This window comes from Callospermophilus lateralis, chromosome 14, assembly GCF_048772815.1.
Source record: "Callospermophilus lateralis isolate mCalLat2 chromosome 14, mCalLat2.hap1, whole genome shotgun sequence".
NCBI lineage: Eukaryota > Metazoa > Chordata > Mammalia > Rodentia > Sciuridae > Callospermophilus > Callospermophilus lateralis.
The window spans coordinates 100686676-100700524 of record NC_135318.1 but is presented as its reverse complement, the minus strand read 5'-3'; the positions used below and the strand labels follow the sequence as shown (position 1 = coordinate 100700524).

Below are 13849 nucleotides of genomic sequence, written 5' to 3'. Positions count from 1 at the left end.
GGTGCAATCATGCCAAGGTTACCACATTCTTTTAATTAATAAAGTTTTAAAGCAAAGGCCAATATCATTTTTTAGTATTTGCTTCTTACCAATATTATCTTAATACCCTAGTGAATTTTAGAATATATGAAAAATTTTAAGTCCACTCACATTTTTTAATATTTCTCCATTAAATCTATAATGAATCTCTCCATTAAATCTGAATGAATTTTCATTTACAATTTCTAGTTTCTCATATAGGAAAAACATACTTGTCTATATTACAATTTTCCTTAATCAGTGTTTCTTAATATGGTTTTCATTTTGATTCCTTCTTTGTAAATTTTTAAGTCCCTCTACATCTCTGTCCTTCCCACTCTCCCTCCCCCTGTGGGGGATGCTGACTAGGATCAAATCCAGAGCTTCCTGATTGCTAGGTAAGCGCTCTACTACTAAGTTACAGCCCCAGGCATCCCTTCTAAAATTTTAATAGATATACAGTCTATCTGTTGATGTAGATTTTTTCACTCCCAAGAGTCAATTTCCCCCTATGAAGACCCCACCCCCATCATAAATTCTCAGTTTTTCTGAGCTTTATATTTTGAGATTTTTATTCCTCCCTTATAAACATCACCCATTTTGAAAACATTTTAAAATGTATTTTTACAGACGTTTGGTATTAAAATGGAATCTCTTTTCCCATTACATTTTCTAGCTGGTTATTGCTAAATAAGTCTAATATTTTAAAATGGTAATTTTATCATGTCTAATAAATAAAATATTAATTATAATTAAATTTTCCCAGTAATTCTCTTGGGATTTGCAGATAGATGATTATGTGATCTCAAATTATTAATTTAAAAAATCTTTTTTTTCCCCTTATAGTAAGCATCTCTTGGTTTCTTCTTCAATCCCATTTTTGGTACTTTAGAACTATGTTAAATCATGCTGATTAGGCAGGCATCTTTGTCTTTCTGTTGGCTTCAGTAAAAATGTCTACAGGGCTTTGCATTAAGAATGTTGGGAACCACTGGGACAGTGGTACAGGCCTATAATCCCAGCATCTGGGGAGGCTGAGCAGGAGGCTCTTGAGTTCAAAGCCAGCCTCAGCAAAAGCGAGGCACTAAGCAACTCAATGAGACCCTGTCTCTAAATAAAATATATTAAAAAAAAATGTTGGTAACCACTGATTCACATTGATGATATTTATTAAGTTAAGGAAATACTCCCCAAATCTTATTTTTTAAGTCATTTTATTGGGAATTGGTATGAATCTTATCAATGGCTGTTTTATATCTGTCAGAATAACCCTATGACTGGGTAAAATGTGCCTCTGATACAACATGATATATTAAAATAAGTATCTCCTAAAATGAAGCTACTTTTGGATCTGGGATCAATGCAATCTAGACTTCAGAGCTGTCCATTTCACAGGTCTAGGGCATACTGTCTCAGCATGACTATGGCCAACAGAGCCAAAGGAGTCCTTGGAGAGGGGAGCAAGAAAATCTGAGGTGTATGTTCTGTCACCGTACAAGGGCCATAGCACATCAACAGACAAGCAAAGCAGCCAGGGTACTGAAATTCCTAAAAAGAGAAAGGGATGGGGGCGGGGTGGCTAGGCCCTGAAGGAGAATATTTTAAAGGATGGGAAACACTACACAAATTCTATTCGCCTATATTTGGAGCACTGTCATCTCTGCATCCTTGTTGATATCTAAGAATGTCTTTCTATTACTTTCCACTAAGAATGACAAACTTGGCGAAGCACAGAATTTACAGGTTCCAAACTCCTAATTTTTGAACCACGGTTCCTGGCCTCCCTGCAGTTACTCTATGAAGAGAACTGATCCTCCGAGACCAGAATCTGTTTTTGTTTCTGGACTACAACAACAGAAGTCACTGGTTATTATTAATGCCTTGAAATAAGGCAAATGTGGCTGGGGAACTAGTTTTTAATTTAACTGAATTAAGTAATTGGCTTAATTGAATTTTATATGTACACAGCCACATGTAGCTTTAATCTTGATGTTAAAAAAAAAAAAAGGTCCATTAACTTGCAAAAGTATTTTTTCTTGAATAACTATCATCTTTTAGACCTGGAGTCTTACCCTTCTGCCTAAAACTTAGCTCTGGTGATAAATCCTGTGCCAGGTAGATGGATGATGACAGTTCTTGTTCTTAATTTGAACTTCGCCTCTGCTTGGGTTTTCATGGGAAAGGAGAGCTGTGCAAACCAGATGTGGCTAGGTTTTTGCCACAAGAATCAAAAAACAAACAAAAAAATATAAGGACACCTTAGGATATAACTCGTGCCACTTTTCATCTGAGTTCACAGGAATGATTTTGGCACATCTGACGAGGGCTTACTCACCCAGCTCCACTTCCATGGTCCCGTTTGCTGGACTTTCAATCACAGGACTGTCAGATTTGATTTCCTCTGAAAGAAAAAACATCCACAGGGCTTCTCAGTCTCTTATACATGGGAATCACAAGTAATGGCAACACTTGGCAAAACATACTAAATGACACCAGGCCAGATGGTGAATAGACAGTAGGAGACAGGAGGTGACGGGGAGCCACAGAGGCTGCGGCTACCTGAGCATCCTCACCAAACTGGACCCTGCCAACCCAAACACTCAAGACAACGCTCTCTTAGAGCAAATCAGGAAAGGCAAGGAGACTGGAAGTAGGCAGTGCCAGGCCTACTTGTATTTAGTAACACTGCTAATGACCAACAGTGGTGTGCTTATGGGTGCATGTGGTTATTGACAGATGCCAAGCACTTTGGTGTAATTTATTAAAACAGGCAGAACGTTGTCAAGAGCCTCGGAAATTGATCTAAGCCTTCTTTACAGTAAGATCGATTGGCTTTCAGAGTTGATCTGTGGCCAAGAGAAAAATGATCAGAAATGATGAACTCGAATTTCCAGTAATCCACTGCAGGACAGAATAATGTCTATTGCTTGTTGGTTGGCTTCCTAATCTATTCTTAAAACAGTTCTTGGCACACAACACATATTCAAAAAATATGTTTTATGAATGAAAAACATTAAGCCTCATTGGATTGCGTCTGGAGTAAAAATATTTACTCATCTGGGTAAAGAATATTATTTCTACAAATGGGATCAGACAAGGAGACAGAAGAGTATTTAAGACATACTTGATCTATTTTTGAAAATTCCTAGTGCCAGTTCTCCCTGGTTTGGTTGCTGTGTAAGGAGAGCAGAGCTACACAAGAATCAGGAAGGCTGCTGAAAACCCAGAAATGTGGTTGTGATACAAAGACCACTGAAAATTAGGATTTCGGTGGTGCTTGTGGGAATTAATTGTTATTCAATAACATTAATCTTTGAAAAATTAATTATCGTAGAAAAATGTTGCTGTGTGTTTGTGTGATCATATTCTGGGTTGTCTGAGATAGTCTCAACTTACACCTGTTATTCTAACATAATAGATACCCTTTCACTTGCAAAACTTCCAGTTGGATTAACTGTTCTGTTCTTCAAGCCAGCATTTACAAAAAGCCTGAGTGTCCTGCCCATTTTTAGGTAATCTATAGAAGTACATTTTGCTTCATTTTGTTGTCAAATAACGTAATATGAAACACGGTTAATACAGAACTGAAAGCCCAAAGGAAACTAAGAACATTCACAATCAGCCGCACGCCTGTTTTGCACTTAACACGGCTCCGCATCAGACGCATGAACACAAGCTGCACATCCTCAGATCTAAGCTTCCCAGTGACCTTGGGAGGTGGCGTCATGTTACAAAAGAGGAAACAGCCTCAGAGAGGGCAAATGACTGGGCTAACACAGAACGCACAGGAGCAGGTCCCGGGAGTATGACTTATCCCAAGGCTCATTTGTGGCAATTATTCTTGTTGAGAGACACTCAGAGACTCCTCAAGGGCAGGCTCTCAGCCAGGGGAGCCCCAGATGTCTCCCAAGAACATCTTTAGCCAGGTCAAGCAATCAGGCTCCTAGGTGAGTTGGAAAGCTTAGCTCATAACCTCTCTGTTTAATTATCACTGCATCTAAAATGAAAATGAAAACTGTTTCCATTACATATTCAGGAACAAAAAGCTAAACTAAAGCCATGGGACCTTTTGTGGAGCCATCAACCTTCTCTTAGATCCAGTCCCTCTACAGACAAGGAAAGTAATGTTCGAGTCACGGTGTCTGGGCCTCTCTAGATCTAAACTCCTGGGGTTGGAGTCATGACTCACCTAGAGTAATAAATTCTATTGCCCGGGTAATATGATATTGCTTTCCCGAGTACACGTAGGATGCACGACAAGTGTACTTCCCTCTATGGCCCTCTGACACATTCATCACAATAAGCGTATTTGTGACTCCAACCAAGTACACGTTGTCAAGAACCAGAGGTTTGCAATCCTAGACAAGAGGGAGAAAAGAAGCATTGAAAATTAACTAGTTACTTTGCCCAATATACCTAAAAAATTTTCTTTTTGCAAAAATCATTAAATTTTTATGCCGGAGCCTTGCGCTACAAACACGAGTGAAGGGCAAATTAATTAAGCAAGAAAAACGTGTTTGAGGAAAGAATGTGAACACTGTAATTTCTTATCAATGCTGTGCTCTCTTTCTTCACTGATATTATTTTGCTTCTCCTAACCTCTAAAAGATGATTTTAAGTTCTACCAGATGAGATAGGTTAAAAGTGCCAAAATATGATATGAAATGCTAGTCAAGCCACTTTTCTAACAGTTACAGAAACTATCAAGTTATTTAAGGACCACTTAGTTTTAAATAAAACATGGAGTAATATATGTTGTAATAGATAGTTATCTTTTAAACACCTCACTTTATAATCAGTCTTGTCCTTAAACAGGTTTCATTTATCCTGTTACTTTTCTCAACTATATCTTATTAAATAAATACAATGATAAGTAAGATTTTAGTTAAGCTTCAAATTAAATGAATGCAATCTTATGATTCTTTTTAGATTCCCTATTAAACTTCACAACGACAGAAGGACACAATCTAGAAATGGAAAAAACATTTTGCATATTCATTTTGTGTCCAAAACAGAAAACTATTTCATCTACTAGATACGTAAAATGCCAGATTTAAAATAAAATTACCTTATACCATTTTACTGTGGGAAACTCATTATTTTCATCTTTAAAAAAATCCAAATGAGGACACACAAGTCTTCCATTTCCGGCAATGCGTAATTTCTGTGTGAATATAGCTTCTGCATTGTAACACAAGTTAGGTTCGTTTTCCACAAACTTGGCAGTTATTTTAATTTTAAGGCAGAAAGTTGAATTTCTAAAATAAAGTGAAACAGGGAAATTAAAAATTATTTAGAGATTTTTCTGTCCTCAACGATTGTATGTACTTGGAACACGTCTGTAACAGAGGACTTTCTTACCTTACTGAACAGTAGTAATGTCCTGAATCCTCTACCTTAGCGGGGACAAGCCAGAGTTTATCCTTTTCTTGATGAATCCTGGAGTCCTGCTCCGTTGATATAGGTGTCTTGCTGTCATTTTTATACCAAATCACCGAGCCTATGTTTTCATTTGGGTTAAGAGGACAGGCACGAACATCAATTTCATTTGCAGATGAAACTAAAATTACTGGTTCTTCACGTATCTTACATTCATCTTTGAAAGGGAGAAAGGGGAAGCAATTTCCATTAGAAATTTTTCCAATGTTTCTTAATGTGATAGACACACATAAACACAACAGTCATCGAATACATTGATTCATACTACATATAAAAGTTTTCCAGTCTTATGCTTAAGAGCATCTTGGGAGTCTGGAAGATTTACATTCAGTTCTGTGTCTCTTATTACCTGTGTACTATACCCTTGGGCACGTTACCTAATCTCTCTTACTCCTTCTTTGTTCATATAAGAAACAGGAATAATGTAGGAGAGGAGACAGCCACTTCAGAATAACATGAACCAATGAGGACTAGATTCACCTTCCCAATTGAACAACTAAAAAATGAACAAAGTTTATGAAACCACACTGTTCAAGGCCCCGAGAAGGAAGGAATAAAGCAAAGAGATCTCAGGAAAACTGAAATAAAGAAAGGGAGCAATTATCCAAAGTTAACGGCCCAAATTACTGCCTGGCTATGACTGCAAAGAGGAAACACAGGCAAAGTCCAGTGTCTCTTTGAGTGGAAGAGATGGGGTTAGGAATCTGTGTAACTTAAGAGTTTGCAGCTCAAAGTGCCCACGTGGTTACGGTGGTACACATAGAGAGTGTTTGCAGATTCCCAGATAGTCCCCTGGAGTTTTTAGCTAAGTATAAATCAGTATAAATTTTTTTTTTAAAAAAGAGCCAGATCTAGAGTCAAAATGCCCAAAGGATAAGAAGGAGCACACTTACAGCCCTAAGGGGAAACCTCATTAATCATGGGGCAGCAAGTAGAATGCCCAGAAGGTTCTGACTCACTAGTTGGAGAAAATGAAGAATCAAATATATACTTTTCTGATTCTCATGAAGCTTAAAAGCAAGACCTGAAAGTATAAAACCACTTCCAAATAACAGTCCTGCGGCAGAACAAAGATCACGAACATTTTTAGAAACAGAAAAACAACATGGTAAAATCTACAATGTCTGGAAAGGTTGTGGAGAAAAAAGAACACTTTTACATCATTGGTGGGACTATACATTAGTGCAGCTGCTATGGAAATTAGTATGGAGTCTCCTCAAAAGACAAGGCATGGAACCACCATATGACCCAGGTATACCCCTCCTTGGTATTTATCTTAAAGAATTAAAGTCATTTTGCATAGTGATCCATGCATACCCATGTATATAGCAGCACAATTCACAACTGACAAACTATGGAATCAGCCTAGGTACCCATTGATGGATGAATGGATAAAGAAAAATGTGGTGTATAGACAGAATGAAATTTTATTTAGCCATAAAGAAAATAAAATTATGCCATTTGCAAAACAGATAGTACTAAAGATAATCATGTTAAGTGAAATAAGTCAAACTCACAAGGATAACAGTCTTATGCTTTCTCTCATGCAGAAACTAGAAAGGAATAAAGGAAAACAAAGGTGGGGGATGGGTCTCATGAAAATCAAAGGGAGATCAGTTGAGGAAAAGGACCAAGAGGGGAAAAATGCTAGGGAGTGATACTGCCCAAATTATATTGTTATATTATGTGCATATAGGAATACGTAACATCGAATCCCAACAATATGTTTTAAAAAACTGTTAGGCATGCAATGAAGCGATAACATGCAATCACGAGGAAGGGAAAAAAAATCAACCAACCAAAACTGACCCAGAGATAACAGAGATGATAGACTTAATATTGACAGGAACTGAAATAGGTGTTTCTCCTGAACTCCATGTGTCCAAGATGGTAGAGGAAAGATAAACCATGCTGAGTAAGATGCAGAAGAGGTTAAAACACTTTTCCAGATGGAAAATTTTAATATTGAGTTAAAAAATACACTGGCTGGGTATATAGTAGTTTTGACATTGTAGAAAAAAAGATTAATAAGTAATGCTATGTCTTGTAATACTGGAAGACACAGCATTACAAACTATCCAAAGTTAATCACAGGAGGACAAATAATAGAACAAAACAGATGTGGCATTAGTTAGCTTAGGACAACATCAATATGTGTCATCTGAATTGCTAAAGAAAAGAAGTAGGCAAAACAAAAATATTTGAAGATGAATTTTTTCAAGATATTAATGAAAATAATGAACTCACAGCCCCCCAAATCATAATAAATCTCATGCAATGGAAACATGAAGAAAACTACACCAAACACCTAACAACCACATTGCTAAAAACCAGCCACAAAGAGAAAATCTTTCAAGTATCCAGAAAAAGGGGATGCAATTATTACAGGTGAACAAGGAAATATACTGCAGCCTTCTTTCCAGAAACAATACAAGTCAGAGATAGAAGAACAATATCCTTCCAGCGATGAAAGACAAGTAGACTTCTGAACCCATTGAAAATGTCTTTCAAAATTAAGGAAAAATATGTTTTTTCATATTTTTTAAAGCTGTAAGAAGTAATTACCAGTAGACCTATACTATAAGATATACCTTCAGAAAGAAAAGAAATATTATCATAAAAACCAATCTTCACAAAGGAATAAATAGCATCAGAAATGTTAATTATATTATAAAATAATTAACTTCATTATAAAACAATTTCCCTATTATTCTAATCTCTTTAAAGAGAACTGAATCCTTAAATTAAAAAATAATGTCCTAGGAGGTCTACACCATATAGAGGAATAAGATATATGGAAATAAGAGGGCAAAATACAAGCAAGGATGTATAGCATTAAGGATCTTATATTTCACAAATTGTACAGAATCACTTGAAAGTTAACAGTGATAATTTAAAAGATGGATACCTAAGGCTTAGAGCAGTTATTTAAAAACCATATAACAAAGAGTTGTGATTAATTAGCCAACACAGATAAAAAATGAGCCATAAACATTCTCAAGTAAGGTAAAAGGCAGCAGAAAGAGGAATAACACAATTGATGGGAGAAATGAGAAAATAGAAAAATCCTAAAATTAAACCCAAGTATACTAATAATCACAGTAGTCTGAAGACTCCAGTTGAAAGGTAGAGATGGCCAAGCTGAAAAAAGAAATAGAAAACTATATGGTGCATAACACACACACACATACTCATACACCATTTTACTACGAGGACAAAAGTAGGTTAAAAATTAAAAATATATGCCACATTGACACTAATCAATAGCAAGCTTGATTTAGTTAGCCTGGTTTACCCATTTCACAATGTATACATATTCCAAGACACTACATTGGACACCATAAACTCATACGACTTTCGTCAACCACACTGCAGTAAAAAATAAAAACAAGAAATAAATGGCTTGAATGGCATGATCAAAGTAGACTTTTATAGTATAGAACATTAGCAGGGAGAAAAGATAATTTCCCATTAATAAATATTTATGCATCTATTAACAGTGCTTCAAAATACATGAAACAAAAACAAATGCCCGGCTTGGTGGTGCATGCCTGTGATCCCAATGGCTCAGGAGGCTGAGGCAGGAGGACCACGAGTTCAAAGCCAACCTCAGCAAAAGCAGGCACTAAGCAACTCAGTGAGACCCCGACTCTAAATAAAATACAAAATAGGGCTGGGGATAGTGGTCTGAGTTCAACCCCTGGAACTCCCCACCCCTCCCCCCAAATGGCAAATAGAACTATAAGAACTAGAGAAACCAACAATTTTAATTAGAGATCTCAATATCCACTCAGAAGGATTGACATAACAAATAGAACAACTGAATAATTGATAATGATACGGAAGATTTGAAACACACTATCAGTCAATTTGACATAATTGATATTTACAGAGAATTCTACCCAACAACAGCAAAATATTCATTCTAAACACACATAAAATACCCACTAACATATATTATATTCTTCCTCATAACCCAGGACTCAATATATTTGAAAGAATTCAAATTAAACAAAGCATATTCTCTTGTGATAATGAAATTAAATTAAAAGTCAATAACAGAGATATCTAGGAAATCCTCATGGATTTGAAAACTAACACTCTTCCAAATAACTCATAAGTCAAAAAAAAATTAAAAGGAAGATTAGAAAGTATATATGCCTGAATGATGTATGCAAAACCCAGTAGGCCAGTACTGTGGCATTCAATGAAAGCGGTGTTTAGAGAGAAATTGAGAGCAATAAATTCAACATATTTAAAAAAACTCAAATTGATGACTTCAGATTCTATTTAAAAAACTAGAAAAGGAACAAACTGAAGTAAGCTGTGAGCAGTCTCCATGTCTGAGCCTTAATTCAGCAGATGACTGATTAAAGACACAGAGAGGCTAATGCCATTGAAAGAAGATGTCATTGCTGACATTCCAAGAGAAGGGGCATCCATATCACAGGAGGCTGGAGGAAGAATAACCAGGTTTAGTTAAGGGGCAGAGCAGGAGGGAGGGAAGAGCCTAGGCCAAAGCCATTGTTTAAGTTCCTACAGGAAAGTCAAGGCAGGGCAACCAGTTTAGGGTTGGTCAATTTCCAGAGTAGGGGCTGTCCCTAGCTGCCAGGTACCTGGTCCTGGGTTGATTTATGGCAGTGGCAATATTGGCTTGGTGTGTGAGAGTTGGATAATGAGTTGGATGGGGGCCCAGCCCTGGATCCGGCAGTCTTCCCGTGCAAAGCAGCTCCGGCCAAGCTGTCTACAACCCTGTGTTAGTCACCTTTCCATCACTGTGACCAAAATACCTGACAAGAACAACTCAGAGCCCAAAAAATTATTTGGGGCTCACAGTTTCAGAGGCTCCATCCATGCCTGGCAGATTCCATCATCCTGCCCAGGGTGAGGTAGAACATCATGGCAGAGCAGGATGGTGGAGGAAAGTTCAGCTCATGGTAGCCAGGAAGAAAGAAGGAAGAGCAAAGAGCCAAGGACAAAATATAATCCCCAAGGTCACACCCCCAGTGAATTATTTCTTCTAATCATTCTCTACTCACTTACAGTCACCACCCAGTAATTCCTTAAAATTATTTTTTCAACTTCATCAAACCACTGATTAGATTATAGCTCTCATAATCTAATTGTTTCACCTACGAACATTTCTGCATTGCCTAATATGAGCCTTTTGGGAGACACCTCATATCCAAACCAGAACAAACCCCTAGGAACTACCTGTCCCTGGGATATATATAGGTATATATAGAAGAAAGGAAGTTTAGTAGGGTATAAGCAGGAAGAATAGGGGGAGGGAGGAGGGAAGGAAAAGGGGGAAAGGAAAGGGGATTGAAATAAAATTCCTTGCATGTATGATTTTGTCAAAATGAACTCAAACACTATGTACAATTATAATATTATAATATTCAAAAGGAAAAAATGAAAAAAAAGACATCAGTTCTCTGGAAATTTATTTATATTCAATCCTAATCAGGATCGGATCAGAGTTTTTCATACAAATTGATAAATACATTCTAAAATTCATACGGAATAGCCAAAACAACTTTGATTTAAAAAAGAAAGGAGTTGGAATTACATTGCTTTAAAATCAAGTTATACTTAATATAATAAAGATATAGCAATAAAGATCTCTATTTTGTTCCAGCAATATATTCATCTTTATGCTAATATTATTAATTAATAGGGTAATATTAGCATACAGATGAATATATTGCTGGAACAAAATAGAGATCCTGGAAGTAATTCACACAAATATATTTAATCAATTTTTGACAAAAGTGCAAAATTAACGCAGTGGATAAAGAAAAGTCTTCTTAACAAATTGTATATCCTTGTGCAAAGAAAAATATTTAAAAGAACTTCAGAGGCAGAACTCCAAAATGGCAGAGTAAGAGTCTCCATAAATCATTCCTCCTTAAAAACAACAAAAGGATTGACTTTTTTAAAAATAAAAATCTTGCAACTATCAGAACATTTATTTAAGAAAAGAAAATCTGCTGAACCAAGTTAGAACGGTAAGGTTTCTGGCTTTGTAAACTACACCACTCCCAATCCCCTCTATCGGACCATGAAAACCAGAATCTTTGCAAACACAGCAGCTTATGAAAAAGAGTAGACTTTCAAGAACAGATCAGGTTTGTAGGTCCTCAAAGTCCTAACGAGCACTGCCACTCTTTGACCTGACTGGCAGTTCCTGGAAGTCACATTCATAGAGTAGTGCTATTACTGACCTGACTTGGAACTGCACAGGAAATGCCCTACACCCAGCGTGTCTGTTGAACAAACTCAGGGCCAATTGTTCAATATGATGGCAGCTTAAGGCCAGTTAGGACAAAGATCCATAGTCCACAGGGGCTTTGGAAAGCTCTGACACATTCCTAGGGAATCAAGAAGGGTGCTCACGTAGGTAGGGCTGTTCACATGCCCAGGAAAGGTACCAGTCTCTTACATCCAGATAACTCAGAGATCAGACATAAGCAGGAATTGAAGGCTAAGACAGAGTGGTAAGGCATACCCAAATCTTAGAACCCTTGGCGAAGGGTATAAAACTTATCAGGTCAAGGAATTTAAAGAAAGGCCAATTATTAGCTGACCCTTAAATTAAAGAAGTAATAACTACAGTGGTCACTTACTGCAGGAAGTACGGATTTTGCAAGGTTAACCCACAAGGATGAACTGAAAGATATTTACACCTAGGTACATCATAGTCCAATTGTAGAAAGACAAAAATAGAAAGTCTTGAAGGTGACAAGAGAGAAATGCCTCATTACATACAAGGGATTTTCTATAAGATCAACAATGGGCTCTTAGAACCCACAGAAGCCAGGAGGCTGCTGGATGACATATTAAAACATTTCATCCAGTTAAAACTAATATGACTGTCAATCAAAAATTCTATATCTGGAGAAACCATCCTTCAAAAATGATGGTGAAATGAATACATTTACAGATAAACTAAAACTAAGAAAATCCATCATAGGTATACCTACCCTGAAAAAATAAAGTGCATAAGACTTCAAGCTAAAAATAAAAAAAACCAGATGATAAATAGAATCCACATAAAAAAAAAGAAAAAATACTAGTAACTACAGAGGTAAATATGAAACTACATAGATAGAATTTTTAAAAATACATAGGTAGTTTGGGCATGTAATTTCTCTTTTTTCCCATATAATTTTTAACTGCATAAAACAATAATTGCAAATCAATAAAAGGGAATCATAGGCTTAAATGTAAAACTTAAAACTATTAAACATCTAGAAGAAAATTTTATGCCCTAGGGTTAGGCAAAGATCTTTTTATATGCAATACCAAAAGCACAATTTATAAAAGGCAAATTAGACTTCATCAAAATTAAGGAAAGGCAAATTAGACTTCATCAAAATTAAGAATTCTATTCTTTGAAAGATACCATAAGCAAATGAAAAGACAGGAAAAAAATATTTACAAATCACATATATGATAAAGGCCTTGTATTCTGAATATTTAAAGATTTCTCAAAACCCAATATGAGAAAACAAGTAATTAGAAAAAAATGAGGCTAGGGATATAGCTCAGTTAGTAGAGGGCTTGCCTCGCATGCACAAGGCCCTGGTTCAATCCCCAGTACCACCAAAAAAAAAAAAAAAAAAATGGATAGGTGATTTGGAAATTTCACCAAAAAAGATAAATGTATGACAAATACTCACATGAAATGAAACTCAAGGTCATTAGCAAAATTCAAGTTAAAACCAGGATCAGATATCATCTATCAGATTAGAATGAAGAAAGATTGATGATAGCAAGTGGTGGTGAAGATGTGGGGGAACTGGGACTTCCGTGCATTGCTGATGAGGATGTAACATGGTACAAGTTTAGGAGACTCTGAAATTTTCTTAAAAAGTTAAATGTGCATCTCCTAAATGATCTAGCCATTCTACTCCTATTTACCCCCAAATTATGAGAGCACATGTCTCATTCAAAAACCTGTACATCAATGTTTATAAATCCTTGATTTTTAATTCTCAAAAACCAGAAATAGGGCCAGGGTTTTAGCTCAGTGATAAAGCATTTGCTTAGGACACCAAAGTCTTCGTTTTAATCACCAGCACAGCGAGAAAAAAAAAAAAAAAAACTAAAAATAGCCAAAATATTCATCAACATGTCAGCAGATAAACAAATTGTATTTACATAATAGAATACTACTATGTAGGAAAATAATCAACTATTGATATGTTCAACAACAGGAAAGAAATCAGATTCCCTCCCTCTCAAAGGAGCACATACCATATAATACCGTTTATTCAAAATTATAGAGAACACGAACTAATCGCTAGCCACAGGAAGCAGATCAGCAGCTGCTTAGGGATGAGGAAGGAGATGGGGAAGGATTGATGGAAAGGAGGGATTCTGAAGG

At 36.4% G+C, this 13849-nt stretch overlaps 1 protein-coding gene across 5 annotated transcripts in view; it reads right to left on the bottom strand.

Moving 5' to 3' along the window:
• The window catches only part of Il1r1 (interleukin 1 receptor type 1), a 73430-nt gene that overhangs the window by 9109 nt on the left and 50472 nt on the right, over window positions 1-13849 (bottom strand). For 3 of the 5 annotated variants that reach the window (XM_076833369.2, XM_076833368.2, XM_076833370.2), the window contains 4 exons: window positions 5380-5614; window positions 5087-5276; window positions 4208-4376; window positions 2354-2419 (listed from right to left, as the gene is read on the bottom strand). In XM_076833369.2, coding sequence (XP_076689484.2) covers window positions 2354-2419; window positions 4208-4376; window positions 5087-5276; window positions 5380-5614 — 660 coding nt within the window. The remainder of the gene's footprint in view (window positions 1-2353; window positions 2420-4207; window positions 4377-5086; window positions 5277-5379; window positions 5615-13849) is intronic. The other 2 variants (XM_076833371.2, XM_076833373.2) reach the window with 1 other exon arrangement.